General features: G+C 49.4%; 1 protein-coding gene across 1 annotated transcript in view; it reads left to right on the top strand.

Annotated features, from left to right (window-relative positions):
• The window catches only part of NFATC2 (nuclear factor of activated T cells 2), a 143496-nt gene that overhangs the window by 47178 nt on the left and 73287 nt on the right, over nt 1-23031 (top strand). The window contains exons 4-5 of the mRNA XM_069495783.1: nt 12474-12676; nt 13630-13802. Coding sequence (XP_069351884.1) covers nt 12474-12676; nt 13630-13802 — 376 coding nt within the window. The remainder of the gene's footprint in view (nt 1-12473; nt 12677-13629; nt 13803-23031) is intronic.

Here is a 23031-nt window from a genome sequence, read left to right as displayed (position 1 = left end):
CATTGTGGAATATTTAGAAAATACAGACTATTCATAATTTAGGCCCCTATATGCCAGGCTCTTAGCCCCCACGGAGTGTTCATTCCAATGAGGGAACAGACATTGAGCAGGTTAAACCATAAACAGAATCATTTTAGATTGTGGTGAAGCATTTTGAAAGGAAACAATGGATAATATCAGAGAATGCCTGGGGAGGGGGTTTATTTTATATTGGGGTACTGGGGAGGATCCTCTCCAGAGGTGAGTTCATTTCAGTCAATATTTGAATAATGATAAGGAACCAGGCAGGTGAGAATTAGGGAAAGGTCATTCCAGATGGAACAGCAAGTGCAAAGGCCCTGGGGCAGAGTGAGTTTGGCTGTTTGAGAAATAATAAGGATACTTGTGTGGCTGCCTGCAGTGGACAAGGGAGAGAAGGTAGAACTCAAAGCTGGAGAGAGAAGAAAGAATCAGATGATGCAGGACTTTGCAGGGCATGCAATTTGGATTTAATTCTTTATGTACCAAGAAGCCATTGTTGGGTTTTAAGTAGGGAAGTGACGCAGTCCTATTTGCTTTTGAAAGATCCCTCTGCCTGGCTCAGGAGACTCTATTTAGGATGGGGACAAGAGGAGAGGTGGAGATTAGGGGGTGGATACAGTGGTCCAGATGAAAGACGTGGGGCTGGGACCTGGGGGCGGTGGAAGAGAGGGTGGGAAACGGGGCGTTCTCTGAAGGTGCTACTGACAGCATGTTGTGTTGGACTAGGGGTCGTATTTCAACACAGATGTTCTGCATAAAAGCCCTCTTCCTGCAAATGTTAGTTTAATTTAAGAGTGGTTCTCAATGGGGGTGATTTTGTCCCCCAGGGGACAATTTTTGCATCACAGCTGGGGAGGGGGTGCATATATGCACCTCATGGGGAGAGGCCAGGAATGCTAATAAACATCCTCCAATGCACAGGGCAGCCTCGCCGAAAACAGATTATCTGGCCCCAATCAATAGTCAGCCGTGGTCAGTCATACTGAGGTAGAGAAATCCTGATTTACTAGTTTTCTGCCCCCGTATCTTAAAGAAATTGTGGGATAAGGATAATCCCAAATATGAGCGTCCATCCAGAGGGTACCCGATTCTTCACCAAAGGGATGTGTATTCATTGTTTTGGAGAGCAGCTTTCGGCTTCACATCCCTGCCCGGAGCGTGCTCTGTCTGCTGAATGAATGAATGACTAAACGAAGGAGCGAGCGAACTTGGCCGCGGCCTGCCGGCGAGGTGAGTCAGACTGGGTCGGCCCACAGGCTTCCGCCGTGTTTGTGGGAGCCAGGCCCCGCTGCACACAAGAACGGGCTCCTTGTTCCTGAATGATGCGTTTGTTGATCTGCCAGGGAGCCCCGCCTCTCCCAGGTCACCGACGAGCCTGTCTCAGCGCCGTCTCGCCGAGCGCACAGTGCAAGAGTTATGCACAGAGCCCTCCAAAAACCCACCCGTTGAAACGAAAGAAACTGGATCTCAGAATCCCAAAATAGAGTGCGGAAAGGTACACATCACGTCTGCCTTCTCCTTTTTTTTTTCCCCCTTGTGGCAAAAGTGACTCAGAATTTTTGGTCTGGATCCAGAGAGACCTGCAGAGCCTTCGGCGTGGGGGCAGGGGTATAATTTGATTGGGAATAACTCACCTTTTTCATGCCTGAGCTGGCTCAGCCTGCTGCCTTGCATTTCCCAAGTCCCGACTTTTGCTACTCTGCCATGTCGGGGGTCTCTTTGCAGCTTTTGGCTGTAGTGGGGGAGGGGGGGCCAGAGCTTATGCCTAGTGCAGACATCCGTGTCTTGGGCAGAACATTTACATGAAGCTGAACTGCAGTTTCCTTGGGTGTTGTATCTGTGTGTTCTGACAGCTGCCACCAGGGCTGGCACTGTGGGATTCCCCTCCCAGCAGCCCTGGGGCATCCACAGTGCGCCAGGTACCCCTCCTGGGCATTTAGTCCCCTCCCAGCCCCTGCTTCTCCCAGAGCACAGGCCCCTGCAAGCAGTAGACACCTTGTTCCTTAATGTCAGGCCAGTGCCCCGAGTAAGAAACTCTGGGGAAATGTTTTTGCAGGGTGCTTCCCCCTCGTCTGATCTCTGCGTGAGCGCAGGGGCAGCAGGGAGCATTGCCTGGGCCTCTCTTTTCCCTCCCTGTCTCCACGGGGCTGCCAGGTCGCTGTACTTTCGACTCAGTCTTGAGATTATAAACTTCATTTTTCCACCCCAAGTTTGTCTCCTCTCCTGACTTCCAGTGTAGTTGGCCTGGGATAATATGTCTCTTTCACGGTGAGACACATTCCTGCAGACTGGCTCAAAGGGTAGTGACTTTACGCAGACTCCAAACGCTGGGGATTCTCTTCCAGACATGAATAAGCCTCCTTTCTCCGAGTCACTGGAGGATGAATCACTTGGCAATATTTTGATCCACATAGGAACCCAGCATCAATCTGTTCATTTATTTATTCAGCAAATATTTGTTGGACACCTACTAGATGCCAGGTACCGTTCAAGGTGCTGGGACAAGCTTACGTTTTAGTGTGTGTGTGGGCGGGGACAGACAATAAGCAAATGCGTAAAATAGCACTTATCACTGTCAGGCAGGAAATAAACAGGAAGGTGTGACAGAGTGATGTTGGGGGAAGTTCTACGTCAGCCGGGCTGCTCAGAGAAGGTCCTGCATTTAGGCGGAAACCTGAAGTCAAGGGCAACCAGCTGTGGGAAGACGAATGTTCTAGGCTGAGGGCATTGCATGTGCAAAGGCCCCGAGGTAGGAACAAACTCAGTCTGTTAGGGAGCAGCAAGGAGGCCTGCGTGGCTGGACCAGAATGGGGGACATGAAGTTGGCGATGTGGGCCAGGGACAGATCATGCAGGGCTTTGGAGGCCGCAATGAGGAGTTTGGATTTTATTCTAAATACACCTGAGGATTATTCCATCTTAGAGCTGAAAGACAAGACAGCCTTCAAGATTATTTCTTCCGAGAACTGAGACCAGACTAGAGGAATTTAATTGCCAAAAGTCACCCAGCCATAGATGAAAGAAGATGAATGGAAGTTAACCTTATCGAGTGTGTGTTACATGCTTTAGACACGACGCACTCAGTCCTCCCAGCAGCCTGATGAGACATGCGCTGTCATCAGCCCTATTTGCAGAGGAAGAAACTGAGGCCTGGAGGTGTAATCCAACTTCCCCACCACGACACAGTGCGAGCTGCCGCCAGGACATAAACCCAGAGAGTCGGACCCCATGGCTCAGGCTGTTGGTCTCAATGTTAGGCCGGCTCTACTCAAGAGGCCAACAGAAAGGAGATGTGAAAAGTACTTGTTTGGCATCTTAAAACAAAACAGCCAGTTCTACCCACATATTTTAGGCTTGCGTATTTTAACCCAGTGCTTCCAGGCTCATCTCCTCTATGACTCAGTCACTCTTTGGCCCAGAGACACAGTGGGTCAGGATGGGATTGCTGGTGGGCGCCTGGGGCTGAGTTGACGTTTCTGTTGAGTGGACCAGAAGCTGGAGGTTGAGGGTGGTGAGGGGTGGGCCAGAGCGGAGAAGGGAAAGTTAATGTCTGCAGCCTCTGGGGGAGGGGGCAACGTGGTCTAAGCTCTTTACCCAAAGACCCCCCGGGGCTGTGGGTGGAGGGGATGGGTCCTGATTCCCATTAGGCTAATGTGCCTTGCCTCTCATCTCTCCACACTGGTTTCTAGGCTTCCTCAGGCTTTCAAATGTGGACATGGTAATTGGAAACAAATCTAGCATGTTTCGGGCCATCAAGCCTCTCGAGTGAGCGTGCTTGCTATGCGGTAGATATGTCTGTTTTTAATTTCCAGTGATGTGAGAAATACAGAATGACTCGATTCTTAATTTAGAACACGGAGAGAGACTGACTGGTTTGGTTTTCGAGCCCGTCCAGAATGTCTAATTCCCTGCTTGCGGTGCCTCACGTGATTTCCAAATGCGCCACTCTCAGCGGGGCGGCTGGTCACCGTGGTCTCCTGCTGGCCTGGAGACACATCTGGCCGGGGGGGGGGGGGTCCCAGCTGGGTCAGAAAGCAGACGTGGGGCTCCCTCTGCATCACACTTGGAGGTGCTGTCACCCCTGTTTGGAACAGGGCAGCCCAGGTCAGGTACCAGTTGTCCAGCCAGCCGAGACCTACCCACACCCAGCAGGACAAGGCTCTGTGACACAATTGCCCAAGCTGGAGAGCAGTTGGTGTGGGCGGCGTAATGGCTCTTTGTCACGGGAAGGGGGAGGGTCTGGGGAGACCGCAGCTGCTCCGGCCCCTCCCGAGCAGCCTCGCTCGTGGGCCAGGCACCTGCGTGGTGCTCTGGGCACTGAGGCTGCCCAGTGGACAGGACGGACAAGGCGCAGCCCTCGGGGGCTGACGTCCTAGTAGGGGAGGCAGCAATGATCAAATGACTGCATTGTGCAGTGTCGGGGTGGGAGGTGTCAGGTGGTGACACAACGTAAAGCTAGGTGTGTGGATAAAGAGTGAGAAGGGTGTGGGGCGTCCTGTGGGGTGGGGTGGTCCGGGAGGCCTTCTTTGATGAGGGGGTCACATGAAGGTGGGTGTGAATGAAGAGAGGTGGGCCCTGTGGGTGGCGGGCAGAGAGTTCCAAGCAGAGGGCAAGATAAATATCGAGACTCTGAGGCAGATGCCTGCCTGGTGGGTGCCTGCCTGGTGGGTGCCTGCCTGGTGGGTGCCCGGCTCGCTTGAGGGCGACAAGGCCAGCTTGGCTGTCGTGGAGGGAGAGGGGAGGGAGAACGGGGCCAGGTCTTATGGGATATTCTGAGTCTTATTAAGGACTTTGGCTTTTTGGTGCAAGTAAGATGTTTGCTGTTGGGGGCATTTGAGCAGAGCAGCCACAAGCTCTAAGTTACAGTTTCAAAGATCTTTCTAGCTGCTGCGTAGAGGAGACTATGGGGGTGGGGATGGGATGGGCAGGGGTGGAAGCCAGAGACCAGGCCCCCCTGACCATGGCACTGGGATGGAAGAGGTGGAGGAGGCAAGGGGGACAGACTGGAGTGGGATTTAGGGACAAATTTTCAGGACTTTGAGATGGACCCAATATGGGATTGAGGCAGAGGGAGGTATCAGGAATTAGGGTCTTTACTGGAGTGGTTGTTACATGCTCACGAGCCAGATAGGAGATGCTCGTTGGCATGACTGAGTCAAGTCAGGGACTAAGTGTGCCTGGTCTGTGTGTGTTGGGGGGACAGGGTGGCAGATAAGTGCTGCAACTTTGGCATCCAAAAATAAATGCAGAATTTGGAATCCTGTGTGTTTATAGACCTCTCCTCCCCACGTGCTGCGTGGCCGTGGGGAATTGCAATACCCGCCTCCCCCTGTGGGCCTTTCCCTACTTTCAGAGAGAAATCTTTGAGGATGACAGCAATTTCCTAATATTCAAAATTCAACAAAAATGCTACTTAACGTCGTTAATGTTTTATTTTGGTAAAACTCAAAACAGTTTGCTTGGCCAGTTGCCATTTTGGAAATCAGTCCCACATTTGGGATCTGAGTCGTCCAGCTGAGAGTATTTAAAAAGCTCTGAGCAGAGTTGATAGAAGAGTCATTTTCAAGAAGTGCCACTTGCAAGAGTTCTCTCTGCAGTGTTTCTGATGGGGGACAGTTGGGAGCCACCTAAACGCGCCGCTACCTGTAGGGGTTAATTAAAGCTGTGGGCCGCAGGTAGGATGGAAACGCTAGGGCTGGGGCCGGGGCCGGGTGGGGGACGTGAGGCATTAGCCTGGCCCTGAGAGTGACACCCCTGAGTCCTGTGCCCAGGGCACCTCACTGGCCCTGGGCTAGTCTGAGCCCTGGGCAAAATACTGTGCAGTCATTTGAGATTATCTCATAAAACAGGATTTAATGACAAGAGCAAATAGTCACTATACTCGTAAGTGGAAATGATACGTAAAATAGAATGCCAAAAATGTTTATCTGTGTGCCTGGAAAAAAAGTTTGAAAGGGTAGATAATTTTAGTTTGACAGGGAGGAATACACTTTAGTGATCTATTACGCAGAATGGTGACTAGAGTAAATATTAACGCATTGCATATTTCAAAATTGCTAAAAGTAGATCGGAAATGTTTTCACCACAAAAAAAATGAAAAGTATGTAAGGTGATGGATTTGCGCGTTAACAATCATGCCACAATGTAAATACGGATCAAAACATCACACACTGTGCCCCATAAATATATAATATACACAGTTACTATTTGTCAATTAAAAGTAAGAAACATAAAATGAACAGTAAAACAATCGTGAATGAAAAAAAAAGTTTGGAAGGATGTACACTGAAGTGCTTATTTTGTGGAGGGCATCTTCTTTATGATTTGTCTCCTTTCCCTGCGATGAATCAACCCTTATTACTTTATAACAAGAAAAAGCAAAAGCAAGAATCAACAAATGTCGATGCCCTTTTATCTTTGTGTCAGAACAGTTACTAATAAACAGGTGCTAAGAGTGGGTGGAGCTTGACTTTGGGGATGAGGATGAGTCCGACTGGCCTTCTCTGGGACATCGTGGCTCTTTGAGATGTGCAGACCATGCTCGTTTGCATCCGATTGCTTTTGCCGAGCCTGTAGGATGGACCTGCCTGTCTCAAAGTGCAGAGTCCGGACTCATGGGGAGCTTCGCCTCTTTCTGAATCAGAAGTCAGCCACGAGACAGAGGACGCAGGCAGGGCTGGTGGAGGCTGTCGCCGTGCGATCACTTACGAGCTGTAGGATGGCGAGCAGGTTACTTCACCTGGCTGAGCCTTGGTTTTCTCATCTAAAAAGGGATAACACTGCTTTCCTCTGAGCCTCACGTGGAGATTAAATTAGCTGTGCTTGCCAGCAATCAGAATATACTTCATAGAAAAGTCTTCACCTATGGAGGATGCAAAGTTTTCCGTGTGACGAGGTTGGATGTTTGGGGAAGCTGTTTAAATCACAAATCACTTGATCTTCCTTAGATCTGATTTTCAAGTAGCTGAGCTGGCAAGGGGACACAGTAGATGTCCCCAAGCCTGCAGTTTGCATGTGGAAGTCACGTCGAGCTGCAGCACAGGCCCCCACCCCCACGCACGCCACGGACGCTCCCTGCACGTGGATTCAGCTCTTCACGGTGTGCTCTAGAAACACGCCGTCTTCCTGGAAACTTTTCAACTGCCTGGGAAATTACAAGAAGCAGAAAACTTTCGCTCTCACCTTGGCTGCAGGAAGTAGAGCCTGCTGTGCTTTGGAGGCCGGCTGCATTGCAGCGGGTGTCTGTTCTGCCTGCAGGTGATCTTGCTTGCCCGGCCAGCGGGAAGACCTCACCTTCGGAGAAGCCTGGGAGGGCCACATCGAAGTCTCCTGACCAAGGTCGTGCTAAAATGGGGACGACAGGGAGTTTGGGACCTTGAGGGCAGATGATGTCATCTCAAGACATCAGGTTCTATTTGCAAAACCCAAATCACTCAGTTTTTGGAGAAGCCAGTAAATAGCTAGTAGTAAAAGCCTTGCATGGCTGGCAAGGAAGGCTCTTCCGGAATGAACCTGAACAGTCAGAGCTCTGGGCACGTTGTCCACCTTCTGGGGGGCGGGTGGGAAGTGCCCTTTTCACGCAGGGTGGCAAGGTTGCTCTGCCCGCGCCCTCCTCCTCCCAGCGCTCCAAGTCAGCGACTGCTTAGCCCGCCCACGGGGAAGACTGGAATTAGTAGTCCCTGGGCTTTTCCACACAGGGGCTGATTCGGGTCGTTTCTCACTTTGTGAGTCGTTCACGTTCGCTCTTCGCCCTCCCATTCCGCTCTGTAGTCAGCTCCCTGTTTCGATTCGCATCATCCTCCGATGACAAGGACAATTCTTGTTTTGTGGGCTCCTACTGTGTGCTGTGCTTTGGCACCCAGCAAAGGTCATCCTATTTAGTCTTTTGAAAGAGGCCGGGGGAGTGGGAGGTGACGTCCCTCTTTGATTGGAACGTGGAAACTCACGAGAGTAGAGCAATGGCTTCAAGGTCTCCCAGCTGTTACGGAGCAGAGCTACGGTTGAAGCTGAGCTATGTCTGACGCAAAGTGAAAACCTTCATTCCTTCTGCTGTATCACACCCTTTTCTGATGTTAACTTGGAGAAGGGGACCGTCACCCGGCGTGGGATGGGCTCCGTCCACTCGTGTTGTACGAGCTAGCCCAGCTCAACCGAGGGGCTGAGACAAGAGATTGTTCTTGGCTTTTCTAAGGGAGTAGGTTTTTCTCTTAAGGAGCAGCCATTTTTATTTGTTTTAGTTGCTGTTTGTTTCTTTCTCTACTCCCCCCCACCCCAAATCTGCCTCTGTCTTCCTTTCTGTCTCCCCCAGCTCTGGCCCTCCTGTTTGGCAGGAAGAACACTGTTGATCTTCTAATTCAGCTCTTGCTCATATTTCCTTTGAGGACGTGCACTTTCTGACCTGTAGTCATAGGTGAGGGGACAGCTGGGAATCCACCAGATTCCAAGGGGACGGGCAGTGTAGCAGGAAAAGGGGTGGGCTGGGAGCCCAAGAGTCCGGAGTTCGAATTCTGACTCTGCCCTATACTTACCGCGTTGACTGGAGCAAGTTGCTTGACTTCAGCAAACCTCAATTTCCTCATCTGCAAGATGCAGGCAACAATATGCCCATCCTGCATAGTTTTGTTGTGATTCATGTACGTTTGGTGCGAGGGAAGCAGATGCTGTTCGCTGCTACATCATTGTTGATGGCGACCGTTCAGTCAACAATGTTTGTTGACCATACTTAACAAAACAAACAAGATTCCTCCTTCTGTGGAACTTGAGTTCAGGTGGGAGAGGGAGATACTCATAAACAAAGAAACAACTAACTGAACAAGGGGTTTGAAGGTAATGAATTAAATATTCCAATGGTGGGCCAATAATTGCTTAACATCTGATTTTCCAGGAAAAAAAAAAACAACCCTGATTTATAGTATTTGCCAATTTTTGTGGTGTAAATATTCCCACCATGGCTGGGAATGTACATACGAAAGTGGTGTCAACTGGCTCTTAAAATTCCTAAAAATTTAACAGTTGGTTCTTACAAGGTCAAAAGAACTGGCTTCAGCATTGGGTGTATGTAAATAATGTGATTCAGGAAAAATCTGAGGATATGAAAAACAAATGTACCAGTGGAAGAGTATTCCAGGCAGAGAAAATAGCTTGTGCAAAGGCCCCGGGGTCAAAAAGGGGTTGGTGTGTTCAGGGAACGGGAGGATGGCTGCTGTCGGCAGGAGCCTGACTGGGTGGCAGAAAGGGCAAGGGCTTGGCTTTTGGAAGCCTAGTAGACCATAGCACTGAGTTGGGATTTTATTTTAAGGCCACAGGAAGTCTTTGGAGGGTTGTAGGCCGAGGAGTATCTAGATCTGATTTGCATTTTTGAAAGATCATTGAGACCCGGTGCGGTGGCTCACGCCTGTAATCCGAGCACTCTGGAAAGCCGAGGCGGGTGGATCGAGGTCAGGAGTTTGATACCAGCCTGAGCAAGAGCAAGAGACCCCGTTTCTACTAAAAAAATAGAAAGAAATTAGCGGCTCAACTGAAAATGTATGTAGAAAAATTAGCCAGGCATGGTGGCGTATGCCTGTAATCCCAGCTGCTTGGGAGGCTGAGGCAGAAGGATCGCTTAAACCCAGGAGTCTGAGGTTGCTGTGAGCTAGGCTGATGCCACGGCACTCTAGCCCGGGCAACAGAGTGAGACTCTGTCAAAAAAAAAAAAAAAATCATTGAGCCGTTCTATGAAAGACCAGCACGAGGCATGTTGAGCAGTGCTAGCCGGGCGACAGCTCCAGCGGGTGTGCCAACAGCAGGGAGGACAGAAGTGTCTAGATTCAGATAGAGCCGTGGGGACGTGACAGATTTTATCTCCAGGTGTTCCTGGCTGTTTACCTTGAGTACACCCAGCATGAGATTTCTGCTCTTCTGTCATCAGAGGAGGAAGTGGCCTCACACTCAGACCATCCGGGCTCAAATCCATCCTACCTACCTTTCTTCTCGATGCCACCTCCTGATAATCCAGGAGAGGAGATGAGGAAATATATTTGTCTTGGGCCCAAATGCAAAGCAAAAACAACAAAACCAAAATCCCTTCTCAATGCTGCCCTTCCTCCTCTGGATTTTTGTCTCTGAGAACAGTACCTGTCCCTCAGGTAAGAGGCTTCTGACTTGGATTTCCACCTTGTCCCAAGGCCGCCTCTTAGTGTGTATCAGGCACTTATGCAAACGTCTGGCAGGTTATGAAAAAGGTTATCATCTAGCTCTGTTCCACTCCCAGCCTGTCTGCCTGTATAGTTTTTAGAAGGGGACACGAGAATTCCATCTTTCTGGACCAGTATTGTCCAATAGAACTTTCTGTGCTGATGAGAATGTTCTATATCTGTGCTGTTCATTATGGTAGCCACTAGCCAGTGTGGCTTATAAGCACCTGAAATGTGGCTAGTGCGACTGAGAAACTGAATCTTCAATTTTATTTAATTGTGATTAACGTACATGTATGGCTAGTGGCTCCCGCATTGGACAGCATAATGCTAGACCACGTGGCATCATCTTTCACTCTGGAGCCTTTCTTTGCTTTTTGGCAAGTGATGGAAGATCCTACTGACTTTTTGTAGAACTTCAGAGAAGGGTGGGATCTTAGTGAGTTGTCACTTGTCATAGCCTCCTTCAGTTTGTAGGAAAGGAACAGAGGCACAGAAAGATTAAATGACTTGCCTAGTGTTTCTTTGCTGAGGAGTGGCAAGACAGAAACTCATCATCAAGCTCTCAGCTCAGTGTCCTTTTGTCTTTTATTGTTATGTATATGTTTTAAACCAGTATTAAATTTCACAGGTTTTCAGGAATACATTCTTCCTGTAACATGGTGTATGGAGTCAGAGTCCTCTTTGACTACTTTCTCAATCTTGAACTCCTCCTCCGTTTCTAGAGGCGATCGTGGTACGGTCAGTTTGGAGCACATCCTTCCACACCTTTTCCTTTGCATTTACGTGCATATACGTGGATGGATGGAAAACATTCTTCATTGTTTTAGTTTTATCATGTTGTATGTAGTTTTCTACACATTGATTTTCTTTTTTAACAGTCTGTTCTAGATCTTTCTGGATCAATTTATGGACCTGTACCTTATTATTTTTTTTTAACACTGCTTAGTATTTCATAGCATGCCACATTAGTCATCAGGCTATTGATATAACTCATTGTTCATTATCACATTTGTTATAGCAAACATTTTTGTACGTATCTACTGTATGCACAGTGTTTCTTTGTGGCGCATACCGAGAGGTGGAATTACTGAGTCAGAGAGTACTAATTTATTTATGTCTGTTTTTATTAGAGCTACTGCTCCAGTACTCTTTAAAATAGTTACACCAGTTTATATTTCTATCAGCTACATAAGAGTGCCCGTTCCCCTACAGTCTCCAAAATACTTCATATTAACAAATATCTACATGCATGCCAATCTAATGGGTGAAAAATGGTATCTCATGGTTGTTTAATTTGCATTTTTCTGTTTCCAAGTCAAATTGAACATCTGTTCTATGTTAATGGCCATTTGTTTTTCTGTGAACTTCCTGGTCAAATATCTTGCCCAATTTTTTTTTCTGTTGGATGGCTTTATTAATTAATTTATTCAGCAAATATGTACTAGAATGCTTACTATGTGCTAAGCAATATTCCAGGTGCTAGGGATTTTGTGGCAAATTAAATAGACAAACTTTTCTGCCCTCAAGGAGGTGACAGTTTAGTTCTGAGAGAAAGACCTAGGCAAAAGAAATCAAGAAAACATACAGTGTGTTAGGTTGGATAAAAAGGAGGAGGAGGAGGAGACAGGGAAAGCCTTTGGGGTGGGACTCACTTTTAAGTAGGAGGTCCAGGAAATCTTGTCTTTTACTTACTCACTTGGAGGCATTCTTTATATATTCTATGTGCTAATCTTTTGCCTGTTACTGATACAGGTTGCCCCGATTTTCTTCCAGTTTTTAACTGTCCTTTGACTTACATGATGATGCTTTTGTCCCAGTCTTTTTTTTAATTACAAAATCAAACTTTGTTCATTGGAATATAGTCACGTAGAAAGTGAAATTTTTCTGGTCTTCCCAGGCAACTGTCATCAAGATCTCTGTGTCTGTCCTTTCAGATTATTTTCTGTCCTCACCACTGTACAACACACCCTCCAACCACAGTCATCAGTTAAGCATAGTTTCTGACTGTTTCTCCATAAATGCAATTCTGATCTGCTCTCCATAAATGCAGTTCTTTCTCCTGGCCGCTTAATGCTCCATTTTAGGGGGGATCTCTGTACTTTGTCCCAGCCGTCCCCTCTGGCTGGAGATCAGGGTTGCTCCCGGTTCTACGTTCTTCTAGGCAACGCGGCAGTCTCGTCCTCTTCCTACTGCTCGAACGTTCTCTGATCTTTTTTGTTTGCTGGACTGGAGCCACTGCAGCCTGGATGTTGATGATTTTGTTTTCTCCCCGCAGCTCCATGGCTACATGGAAAATAAGCCTCTGGGGCTTCAGATCTTCATCGGGACGGCCGACGAGCGGATCCTCAAGCCGCACGCCTTCTACCAGGTGCACCGCATCACGGGGAAAACTGTCACCACCACCAGCTACGAGAAGATTGTGGGCAACACCAAAGTCCTGGAGATCCCCCTGGAGCCAAAAAACAACATGAGGGCAACGTAAGAGCGGGGGGCTGAGGGCTGAGAGTCCTGAGGGGGCGGCGAGCAGGGTCAGTGGCAGGGATTTGGGAGAGGGGACTCTTCGGAGTTGACGGAAGCAGCCGTTGATGGCAGTTCTCAGTCTGTGACTATTTTCATGTGTCTTGAGAGAAAGAATACTCATGAATTTTTGAATTATGTTGCTTGGGATGAGGTTAAATTTATTTACAGTGAAAAAATTGATTTGACCCATGGAAATAACAATACAGGGAGGTTCAAATGCACAGTGCTAATACATCTGTAGCTAAATATGTCTGTCTGTGCCTATGGCTAAAATTTGGGGAACACTGCACACATATTTTGGGACTGAAAACCTTTTTATGAGAAAATAAATTCAGACTTACAGAAAAACTGCAAGAAACGTTCAGAGAGCTCCTGAGTGCTGTAATCCGATAGCTCAGATTTACCAGTTGGTAATATTTTTCACATTTGCTTTATACTTCCTTCCTCACCCCCTTCCCGAACCTGAGAGCTAGTTGCAGGCATTAGGCTCTTTTCCTCTTAAATACTTCAGGGTGCATTTCCTGAGAACAAGGATGTGCTCTTACATAACAGTGGTACATTTATCGCATTCAAGAGATTTAGTGTCCATCACTTCCCTGAGCTACTGAATAGTCAGTCTGTAATCAGTACTCACTAGTTGTGTAGAATTTTTCAGGTGCTTTTGAGAATAGAAGCACTGACATGAAAAATCTCCCCAGAGAAGTAATTTCCACTGGGGAATTTAATTACTTATTTTTATTTATTTATTTATTTATTCCTCTATCTTGGTATAAATTCCTGGCCGAAATGCTTATGAGGGCTTTGAAGTTAAGCCCTGTGGCTGGCTACGGGATAAATTCAGGGGGTTTTATGCATGGTTTTTCATTTATGGAAATGGTCGGTTACGAATGGGCTTCTTCACCTCCCGGCAGCATCGACTGTGCGGGGATCCTGAAGCTGAGAAACGCAGACATCGAGCTGCGGAAAGGCGAGACGGACATCGGGAGGAAGAACACACGTGTGAGGCTGGTTTTCCGGGTTCACATCCCAGAGTCCAGCACCAGGATTGTCTCCTTGCAGACCGCATCCAACCCCATCGAGTGCTGTAAGTTGGGCTCTGGGGCAGGGTCTTTCTTCGGAAAGTGGGCTTCCACCCTGGGCGGTGTACCCGGGGGAAGGTACCCAGCGTGGCCGCAGGAATGTGCAGGACCTACAAGGGTGTGTTGGCCCAAAAAGACCAAAGGGGCCAGAGACAGAGCATATTTAAGGGTTTCCCTCTGCTTCTATTTGCTTCCGGAGGGTTTCGTGGCCTCCCGGGAAATGAAATAGTCCGGCTAGTGAGCAGCCTACAGCTGTGTTTAGAAGATTCAGAATGTGTAAATATTATTCTGGTCTGAAAAAGGGTAGATGCGTTTGCAGTGAGTCCATTGTACAGCGTGTCCGTTTTTTCTTTCCCTCCTCTCTCCTTTCAGTGTGAACAACAATATCACAGTGAGTCTTGTTAGGCTTTGACTCTGCTGGTCACAGTGCCCAGCACTCAGCATGCGATGGGTCATTTAATATTCACAGCAGTCCTTGGCACTAGCTGCTGTCACTGTGCCCATTGTATAAATGAGAAGGGAGAGACCCGAGGGGGCGAGTAACCTGTGCATACAACCAAGACTGGCAGGGGTGGGATTGGAACCGGCGCTTTGCACGCAGGAGCCACGCCCAGCCCAGCCCCTGCAGCCCAGCCCTGCGACTGAGGTGTGTTTGTGTCCAGCACCGTGCCAGGTGCTTGGGGTCCCCAGATGGGCAAGATGCTCTCTCTGTCCTCAGTGAGCTTATGGTCTGGTGAGGACAAGGACACCCGAACAGACGGTTGTAAAGTTGCAGAAGATTTTTAGAACTAGTATGAAGTGGCCAAGATCTGCCACTTGGAAAGATACTGAGCAGAAACCTGGCTCATTTCTACCAGGTTTCAAAAGAAGTAGCTTTGTGCTCATCCTTAGGCACTTTCTAGAAGTTTTGTTAGTTTTTACAATCAGGCATGACAAAGCTTACTGTCTGCTCAGTGTTTGAAAGTTTAGAACTTACTTTAAAAGGTATAAAGAAGAAAAGTAAACATTGTTCCAGAAACAAAAACTGCTTATATTATTTTTTTTTAGTCTCTTCTAAGAATATTTTCTTTTATGTTGTTATGATCGTGTTCCATATTAAATTATTTCAGGATTTTTTTTGCCTTTGTATTGGACATTTTACCATAACTGGGTGTCACAAAATCAATTTCCTACAGAGGCCTGGGAAGTTGTGAAAATGAATGGAGTGGGTTGGGTGGCAGACATTAGGGAGTAGTGGAGATTGGGGGCCAGGATGGCACATTCCCCACCTAAACGGGCTTCTGTTACTTAACTACAGCCATTGTTTCCACAGGGGAGTGCAGACTCAGTGTAGCCACATCTTCTGACTTTTTAAATAGAAACCCAAAATCTCCTGATTTAAAAAAATATGGCAACAAATTCAAAATACTCTGTAGGTCAAAGTCTGCCTGTGGCTTCTGTTAATCAGAGGTGGTCTTAAGATACTGATAAGCAAAGGGGAAGCATGAATATTTTATGCAAAACACGATGGCCCTCAGGATTAGAAGCCCACAAGGAAAGAAGGGTGGACTTTTCTTTGGGAGAGTAGCCCGAACTTGGTCTTGAGTGATCTTTGGCAACAAATGAAGGAGACCTCTGACTTCTTCCAGCCTTGCAAGTGAAGATGCAGTTCAGGCTGAACTGGTGTTGAATTTGTACTCTGATGTTGGAGAAGAGAAAGACCAAATAGCAGATAAGAAGGGAGAACAAGTGTTGAAACCACATCTTTGTAGAAATATCGGAATTCCCCTACTCTGCCCGGCAGACCCCACCCCATCCCCCAAACGCTGGTCATGGCGGCTGCCCCACCCCAGCTCGGTTTTGAACACCTCACGATGTTTTTGGAAGGAAACTTGGGCTCTTCCTCAGTGATTTGGGGGATTTTGAGCAGATAAGGTCTCCCCTTTCTGGCAAGTGACGTGCTCTCTAGCATGGGGCTGTGGTTTGTAGCAAGGTGAGGACCGGGAGGCCATGCTCCTCTCTGTCTCTAGGTTCCTCAAGGCAACTTATCTTTGTGCATCTGAGACTTTAAGGATCATCACTGAACCGCAGGTACCTCCAGCAAGATCTTCAGGGTGTTAGAAAGTTCTCTGAACCTTGAAAAATTTTTTTTTCTTTTCTTTTAAAGTATTTGACTGATTCACCTACCTTGTTTTGACAGATAAGGAAACTGAGACTTTCTTGGGAGAGTGATTGACCCATTTTTACTTAGTAGATAGCAAAGCCAGAGTCTCCAACTTCCTGGTTCTATGAAATACCTTCTTTTGGTTTCCGTAACCCACCCTTTCTTGCAGGGCCAAACTGAGCTACCAGTTGTCTTCTCTGCCTCTCACCCATAATCTTCTGTCATTTTTTTTTTTTTTTTTTTTTTGCTTCTTTGTTCTGTTCCCCTAGACCAGTGCCTGTTAGTTCCATAAATATTGGACGTCTTGACTTACTGTGTAATCTGTAGGGAGATGTTCAATAAGCATCTGTTGACAGTTAGTCAATAATATGCATTAGCAAAGATGTGTAAAATAAATATTTATTGACTAATGACTTAGTATATACCCTTTGGGGAGGGTGCGTTGGTAAGAAAAACACTTCGTGGGCTGGTACTTATTTGCAAGGCTAACTTATTTACTTTGGAGGTGCCTTTATGTGCCGTCTTAGGGATCAAGGGTAAGTTCTTAGAACTTTTAGTAGAAAACACATGAACAAACCACCAGAGGCCACTCTTTGGAACGTGGAGTGGTTTGCTAAAAAATGCAGATTCCTTCTACTTATTTATTAATAATACCAGCTTGCCAGAGGTCTAGTCTCACTTTTGTACAGACGGCGCCCCACGTGTTTCTGGTCTCCTGTTTCCGCTAGGTCTTCAGTGTTGCCAAGGAGATCCTTCTAGTTTCCACCACTGCTCTTTCCCTTGTTCTCGGGGAAGGCTGTTTTGAACCTTCTCCAGTCTTCCAACCTCTGAACGCCGCCCCCACCGCCTTCCCACTCCAGGCAGATAACCGCACCTCCCACTTCTCTGGGAACAGGACGAGGTCAGAAGGGAACACCCTCGTCTTCCCCAACAACAAGCCACCCACGGCTGGCAGCTGCCTGCAGCCCTCCCTCCTGCCCCGTCCACTTGGGGTGGAGCAGTTCCCCGCCCTGCTCAGCCTCCCTGCCTGGGGGGGGCCCAGCCCCTGCCTCCCCGGCCCTTCCGTGCTAGTTCCACAGGCTGTCAGAGCAGTCACCACAAACTGGGTGGCTCCAAACAACAGAAACTTATTCTCTCACAGTTCTGGAGACCAGAAGTCCGAAATCAAGGGGCCAGCAGGGTTGGTTCCTGCTGGAGGCCACGAGGGAAAAACCACCCTGTGCCTTTCTCCAGTGCTGGTGGCTGCTGGCTGCATCCTCCCTTCTCTGCATCTGTGTGTGTGTGTCCCTTTCGGTAGCTGGTGAGGACACACATCATTGGATCTAAACCCCCTTCCAGGGCGATCCCATCTCTATCTTTACCTTAATTGTATCTGCAAAGATCTTATTTCCAGATACGGTACGCACTGAGGTTCCAGGTGAACAGGAAGTTTCAGGGGATGCTAATCATTATAGCACCCTGCTACACCTTTGCAACTGCACTTCGTTTTTTTTTTGAGACAGAGTCTCACTCTGTTGCCCAGGCTAGAGTGAGTGCCGTGGCGTCAGCCTCACTCACAGCAACCTCATGCTCCTGAGCTCAAGTGATCCTCCTGCCTCAGCCTCCCAAGTAGCTGGGACTACAGGCATGTGCCACCATGCCTGGCTAATTTTTTTCTATATTTTTAGTTGTCCAGCTAATTTCTATTTTTTTAGTAGAAAAATGTTCGGCAGAGTTTGAGAACCGCTGACCTAGAGCCCTGTCCTGCCCCCGTCCTCAGTTGCCTGGCAAACTGCTACTTATCCAAGGCCCCTGTGTAGACAGCTCCGGGCACAGGAAGCAGCCCCGCAGGTACGGGTCCCCTCTCTGTGCTCTGACAGCCAAGTCTGCCTGTTAGTCTCTCTCCTATAAGGAGCAGCCCAGCCCATGTTTGCCAGGGCCTGGCGCATAATGACGCTCTCCAGAGTGTTGTAAAAATGAGAGAGGACAACAAGGATTTCCACACAGCCTCGTGGGGAGAAAGAGGCTGCAGTGAGACGGTGGATGTCTGCAGGCGCAGATACCTGGTACCGTGACAACTTTCCGGCGCCTCTCCAGCCATGACTCGCAGCGGCTCTGCCCAAGGCCGGAGGGCTTTCTCGCTGCCCTGCAGACTGGTGCCTCTGTTGGGATTTCAGAAAACACCTAAAGTCATTTCACACCTAGCCCTGCCCCTGCCTGCTCAGAGCACGGAATATAAATTCACTGTGCTCGTTTTGCAGGAGGGTGGGGGGTGGGTATGGGGTGTGGGTTAGAAAATGGATTTTCTCACGTGCTTCTCTCTCTCTCTGACGTGTGTATTTTTTACTGAGGTGTAATTGAGATACAGGAGACTGCACAGATTGTAAGCGCTCAGGTCAGTGGTTTTTGACAATCGCACGCACCCACGTAACCGCCACTGGGAACAAGGTGTCCCTCCCCGTGCCCCTCCAGTCAGTGCCGCCCCCCCAGGCCCCACAGAGGCAGCCGCTGTTGTGATCTCTGTAGCCATTGCGTACTCCTTGTTCTAGAACTTCATAGAATGGAATTACACAGTCTGTACTCTTTGGGGTCCGACTGTTCTTGCTCAGCATGTTGTTTTTGAGACCTGTCGCTGCTGCCGTGGGATTTGGTAGTTCACTCCTGCTCATTGCTGGGCAGTATTCAATGGTATGGATGCAACAATTGCTTATTTACCGTGTGACAGATGTTTGAGCCGTTCCCAGGGCTTGGGTATTATAGATAGGGCTGCTATGAATGTTCCTGTTCAAGTCCTTTGTGGACAAATGCTTTCGTTTCTCTTGGGCAAATACCTAGGACTGGAATTGTGTGTGTATGTAGTGACTTAATTATTCTCGGTGTCACTTTGCACTCCGTACAAGAGTGCGTGAGACTTACAGTTGCTCTACGTCCTCACCAGCGTGTGGTATTTTCAGTCTTGATCATTTTAGCCATTCTGATGATGTAAATTGGGACCTCATCACGGTTTTAATTTGCAATTCTCCAATGCCTAGCGATCTCCAGCCCCTGTTCAAGCACTTGTTGGCTACCTATGTATTTTCTCTGGTGGAGTGTCTGTTCGAGTTATTTGCCTATTTTTTATTCGGTCACTCATATTTTTATTGTTAATATGCAGCATTCTTTATACGTTCTGGACACGAGTCCTTTATCAGATATATGTATTATGAGTATTTTTCCCCAGCCTGTGGCTTGCCTGTTCACTTTCTGTGTGACATCTTTTTATGAACATCAGTATTTTATTTTGATGAAGCCTAATTTGTCATTTTCTTCTCTTTTGGGCTTGGTGCCTTTTTTATTACCCCAGGTAATCTCTGCCTATCAAAGGTAACAAAGATATCCACTTATGTTTCTTTCTAGAAACTTTTGGGTTCTGGCTTTCATGTTTAGGGAAATGACCCATCTCAAGTTGATGTGTGGGGGTTGGGGAGCAGTGACACTGGTCATGCTGATCAGGGAAGGCCCCTCTGAGGAGGTGGCATATTAACCGGACCCAAATGACTGATCCAGGTGGAGGGTGCAGCAAGTGCAAAGGCCCTGGGGCAGGGATGAGCTTGGGGTCTCCAGGGAACAGAAAGGCAGCCGGGGAGACTGTGTGGTGTGACTGGAGGTGAGGACCCCAGCTGGAGACTCTGGATTTTATTATGAGTGAAGTGGGAAGCCTTGGGTTCCAAGTAGGGGACTGACATATGATTTATATCTTGAAACTCTGTGTTACTCTTTTAGCACTGAGCCTAGCACACAGTCGGTCTTAATAAATTCTTGAAGACCAAATGAAGGAAGAAAGGAGATGGGAGAGACAGAAGAGGGAAGAGGCGAAGGAAAATGAGCAATGACCAGTCGCCTACTGTGTGTTGGTCGCTTTCTATATGTGGCTGAATCAGCGCAGGGACACCACAGGGAACCGAAGCACAGAGAAGGGAAACTGCTGGCAGCCACCCAGCTGGTAGGAGGCGAAGCCAGCTGTGACATCCACATCCTACTGAACCCCAGGGCAATGACGTTGAGCTACATCTCAAGTGACAAGATTAATTTGGGCCAGAAACCCAAAGGGTGGCTTCATCTTATAAATCAGAGACCAGCCAGGGGGCTGTGGACACCCCCATGCCACATAGCACTGGATTGTCTCCCTCAAGATCCTGTAGCATAAATCTTGGGTGAAATCTGGGCTTTGGGCAGAGTGCATGTTGGCCAGGCCTTTGTTAGCCTTTGTTCTCCAAGCAGTGACCACGGAGCCACGTGTCAGAAACACCAGCAAGCTCCATGCTGGGAGAAAGGGTTCAGAGTGGTGGGAAGGAGTATGGACTCTGGAGCCAGCAGCTTGGGTTCAAACCCTGCCTCTGCTGCTTAGTCCTAGGGAAATTAACATTTTGTGCCTTAGTTTCCTCATCTGTAAAATGGGGAGATAATGCTACCTACCTCGTTGCAGGGATTAAATGAGCATGTGTGCATCTCACGAAGGAAGTACTAGTTGTGATCACACAAGGTAACCCAAGTACCTCCTTTGTGGTGGCCCAGTCTGGACATATCTCATGGTCTCGCCTGCAGCCCTCCCATGGCTCTGCAGAGGAGACTTCCCATACCTCTGGCTGCCACCCTGTCCCTGCAGGGAGACCACAGCCCAGGCAGCAGTAGGCAGGTGTGGGAGGTTAGCAAACACGCATTGTTTCAGGTGAGCCGGCAGCAGGCAACACACCCTGCTGCAGGAAGGAACGCAGATGCTTATCTGGCCGGTGGAGTGGGCCGGGTGGGTGGGGGATTGCAGGAAAGTTGGTTTCTCTGAGAGCCTGGGATTGGGGTGGCTTCTCTGCTGACTGATACGGTTACCTGTCTGGCCCTTTGCTGGGCTGGTTATGTAGGAGCAGGGAAGGCAGATTGCCCTTGTGAACACCTACCATGCGCCCACAGACGCACTTGACTCGTTTCCATCCTCCTCGTGACCCCAGGAGGCCCATCTTAAAGACTTGCTCAACTCATTCATTCCGAAACACCGCACTGACGTGTGCCAGGGACTGAGGCACGAGATGCTGCCCTCGCGGAGCGTGTGGCTACCTGGCTGGGCTTCCGAGGGGCAAGGCTTGCTGCAGTCACACGGCTGGCGAGGCACAGGGCAGAGCTGGGGTTGCAGCCAGGCTCTGTTCTCGGTCCAGGCTGCCAGGGCCCTCGGCCACTGGGGATTCTTGGAGCCCCAGGGGAGGGTCTTGTTCTGGGGAGATCTCTGGGAATATTCTGAAGGAGCACCTGGTAGTACACCGGGGTGGCAGAGTGACGATCTGATCAGGAGGGGGAGACGCCAACTCCTACTCTGCAGCTGCTGCCGTGTGGACGGGGTAGGGTGAGAGGAGACGTGGGTCTCCCAGGGTGGGTGCCGGCGCTCTGTGCTCTGTATGAGGAAGCTGAGGCCCTTGAGGTCCAGAGCTAGTAGTTGGTCCCAGGCACCCCAGATCCTATGTCTATGCGCACGTCAGAGCCACTCCCGTGCTGTGATTGTTGCACGGAGGCGGGGCCCACGCTGAGGGAGAACTGGGTCCCGCCGTGCCACCTTCCCACTTCCCAGGGGAGACCCAGGCAGGGCCCGAGTGGAAGCCGAGGGGCCTGTCTGCTGGCCCTGCCTGCCTCTCCCAGGCGCCACGTGAGTCAGCGCCTGTTCTAGTCCACGCCGGCCCGGCTGGGCCAGACCTGCCGTAGAGATGAGGAGAGCGTGTGTGCAGCAGCTGGAGCACCTAGACCGATGGGAGGACAGAGGGCTCCTCCTGCCGAGGACGCCCGGTGGCTTTCCTACGGGGTCCTTGCGGTAGTGGAGTCCCACAGTCTGGGTCCAGATCCTGCCAGTCCGCTTACTCAGCTGTGAACTCTCGGGCATAGCCCTTCTCCCTGGGAGGCTCAGCTCCACTGCGCGAGTGATTCTTGCTTTGTGGTCTCGCGGAGTTGAACAATAAACATAACTAGCACTCATCGAGTCGGGACGAGGTGCCTCGCACATCCCTGCAGTAGCTCATTTAATCTGCAAACAGCCCAGTGAGGCTGGGGCCACCATTATCCCCATTTTATAGATGAGAAAATGGAGGCAAAGAGATTAAGCGACTTGCCCCAACTCCCAAAGCTGTCACCGAGCTGGGCTTTGAACTCGGGCAGTCACCCTGCAGCATCCTTACTTTTACCCGCGGCCCTAAATCGCCTCACGATGTGGGTGTTTTATGACATAAACAGAAACGTGTACGCGACGTGCCTGGGACCCACGCTCTCTGTGGCATCTGTAGTTGTTCCCTGCTGTCGACAGAACCTGCCCCTTCCGCAGAGATGAATTCCCTCTGGCCTCTCCTGCCTCTCTCCTGACGCGCTCAGTAGAGATCGTCCTTCTTGGCCACCCAATTCTACAACAGGGCCAGTCGCGGCCAGGCAGTACAATCCCATTTCCAGGCCTGCTCAGGCTAACCTGGGGGACCCCGTGCTGGTGTGAATTTCCCTCCCTGAGCCTTTGCAGAGGCCCCTGCTCTGCGGCACATCAGCACCGGTGCTGGTGAAAGTAAACACCCAAACTGGTTAAACCAACAGCGCCCTGTTGATTCAGAGCTCGTAAAAATACAGAAGCCCCGGGCCACTTTATGACGTGCCAGAATCCGGGGGCAGGAGGGGGAATCGCGTTGCAGGGGCCGTCTTGGAGCTTAAGCTGGAGCAGAGGTCAAGGCGTCACCCCCAGGCCAGACTCAGGCCCTCCAGAATGGCTTTAAAACAGAGGCCCCTGGTTTGGTTAGAAAACTGCAGCTGTGGGTTTGGGATTTTGTCTGCAATCTTGAAATGAATGCAAAGCCCAACGGGTGTTGGTGGGTCTCGGCCTGGGAGGCCCCCTGGGCTTCCTGAGAGCCCCCCCGCTGGCCCTGGAGGAGTCACCCCAATTAGCAGCCATAGGTGACTGAGGTCGCATCAGAGAGCAGCAGAGAACCGGAGCCTGGGGTGATGTGGGCTGCTGTTTGCCACCTCAGTTCCTCTTTCAGGAGCTAATTGGATTCCGTTTGCTGCTCCTCTGAGGACTGGGGCCTGCTCTGGAGGACTTCCCCTGTCCTCAGGTGGCCTCT

This window comes from Eulemur rufifrons, chromosome 20, assembly GCF_041146395.1.
Source record: "Eulemur rufifrons isolate Redbay chromosome 20, OSU_ERuf_1, whole genome shotgun sequence".
NCBI classification, from domain to species: domain Eukaryota; kingdom Metazoa; phylum Chordata; class Mammalia; order Primates; family Lemuridae; genus Eulemur; species Eulemur rufifrons.
This window is presented reverse-complemented; position numbering and strand designations above follow the sequence as displayed.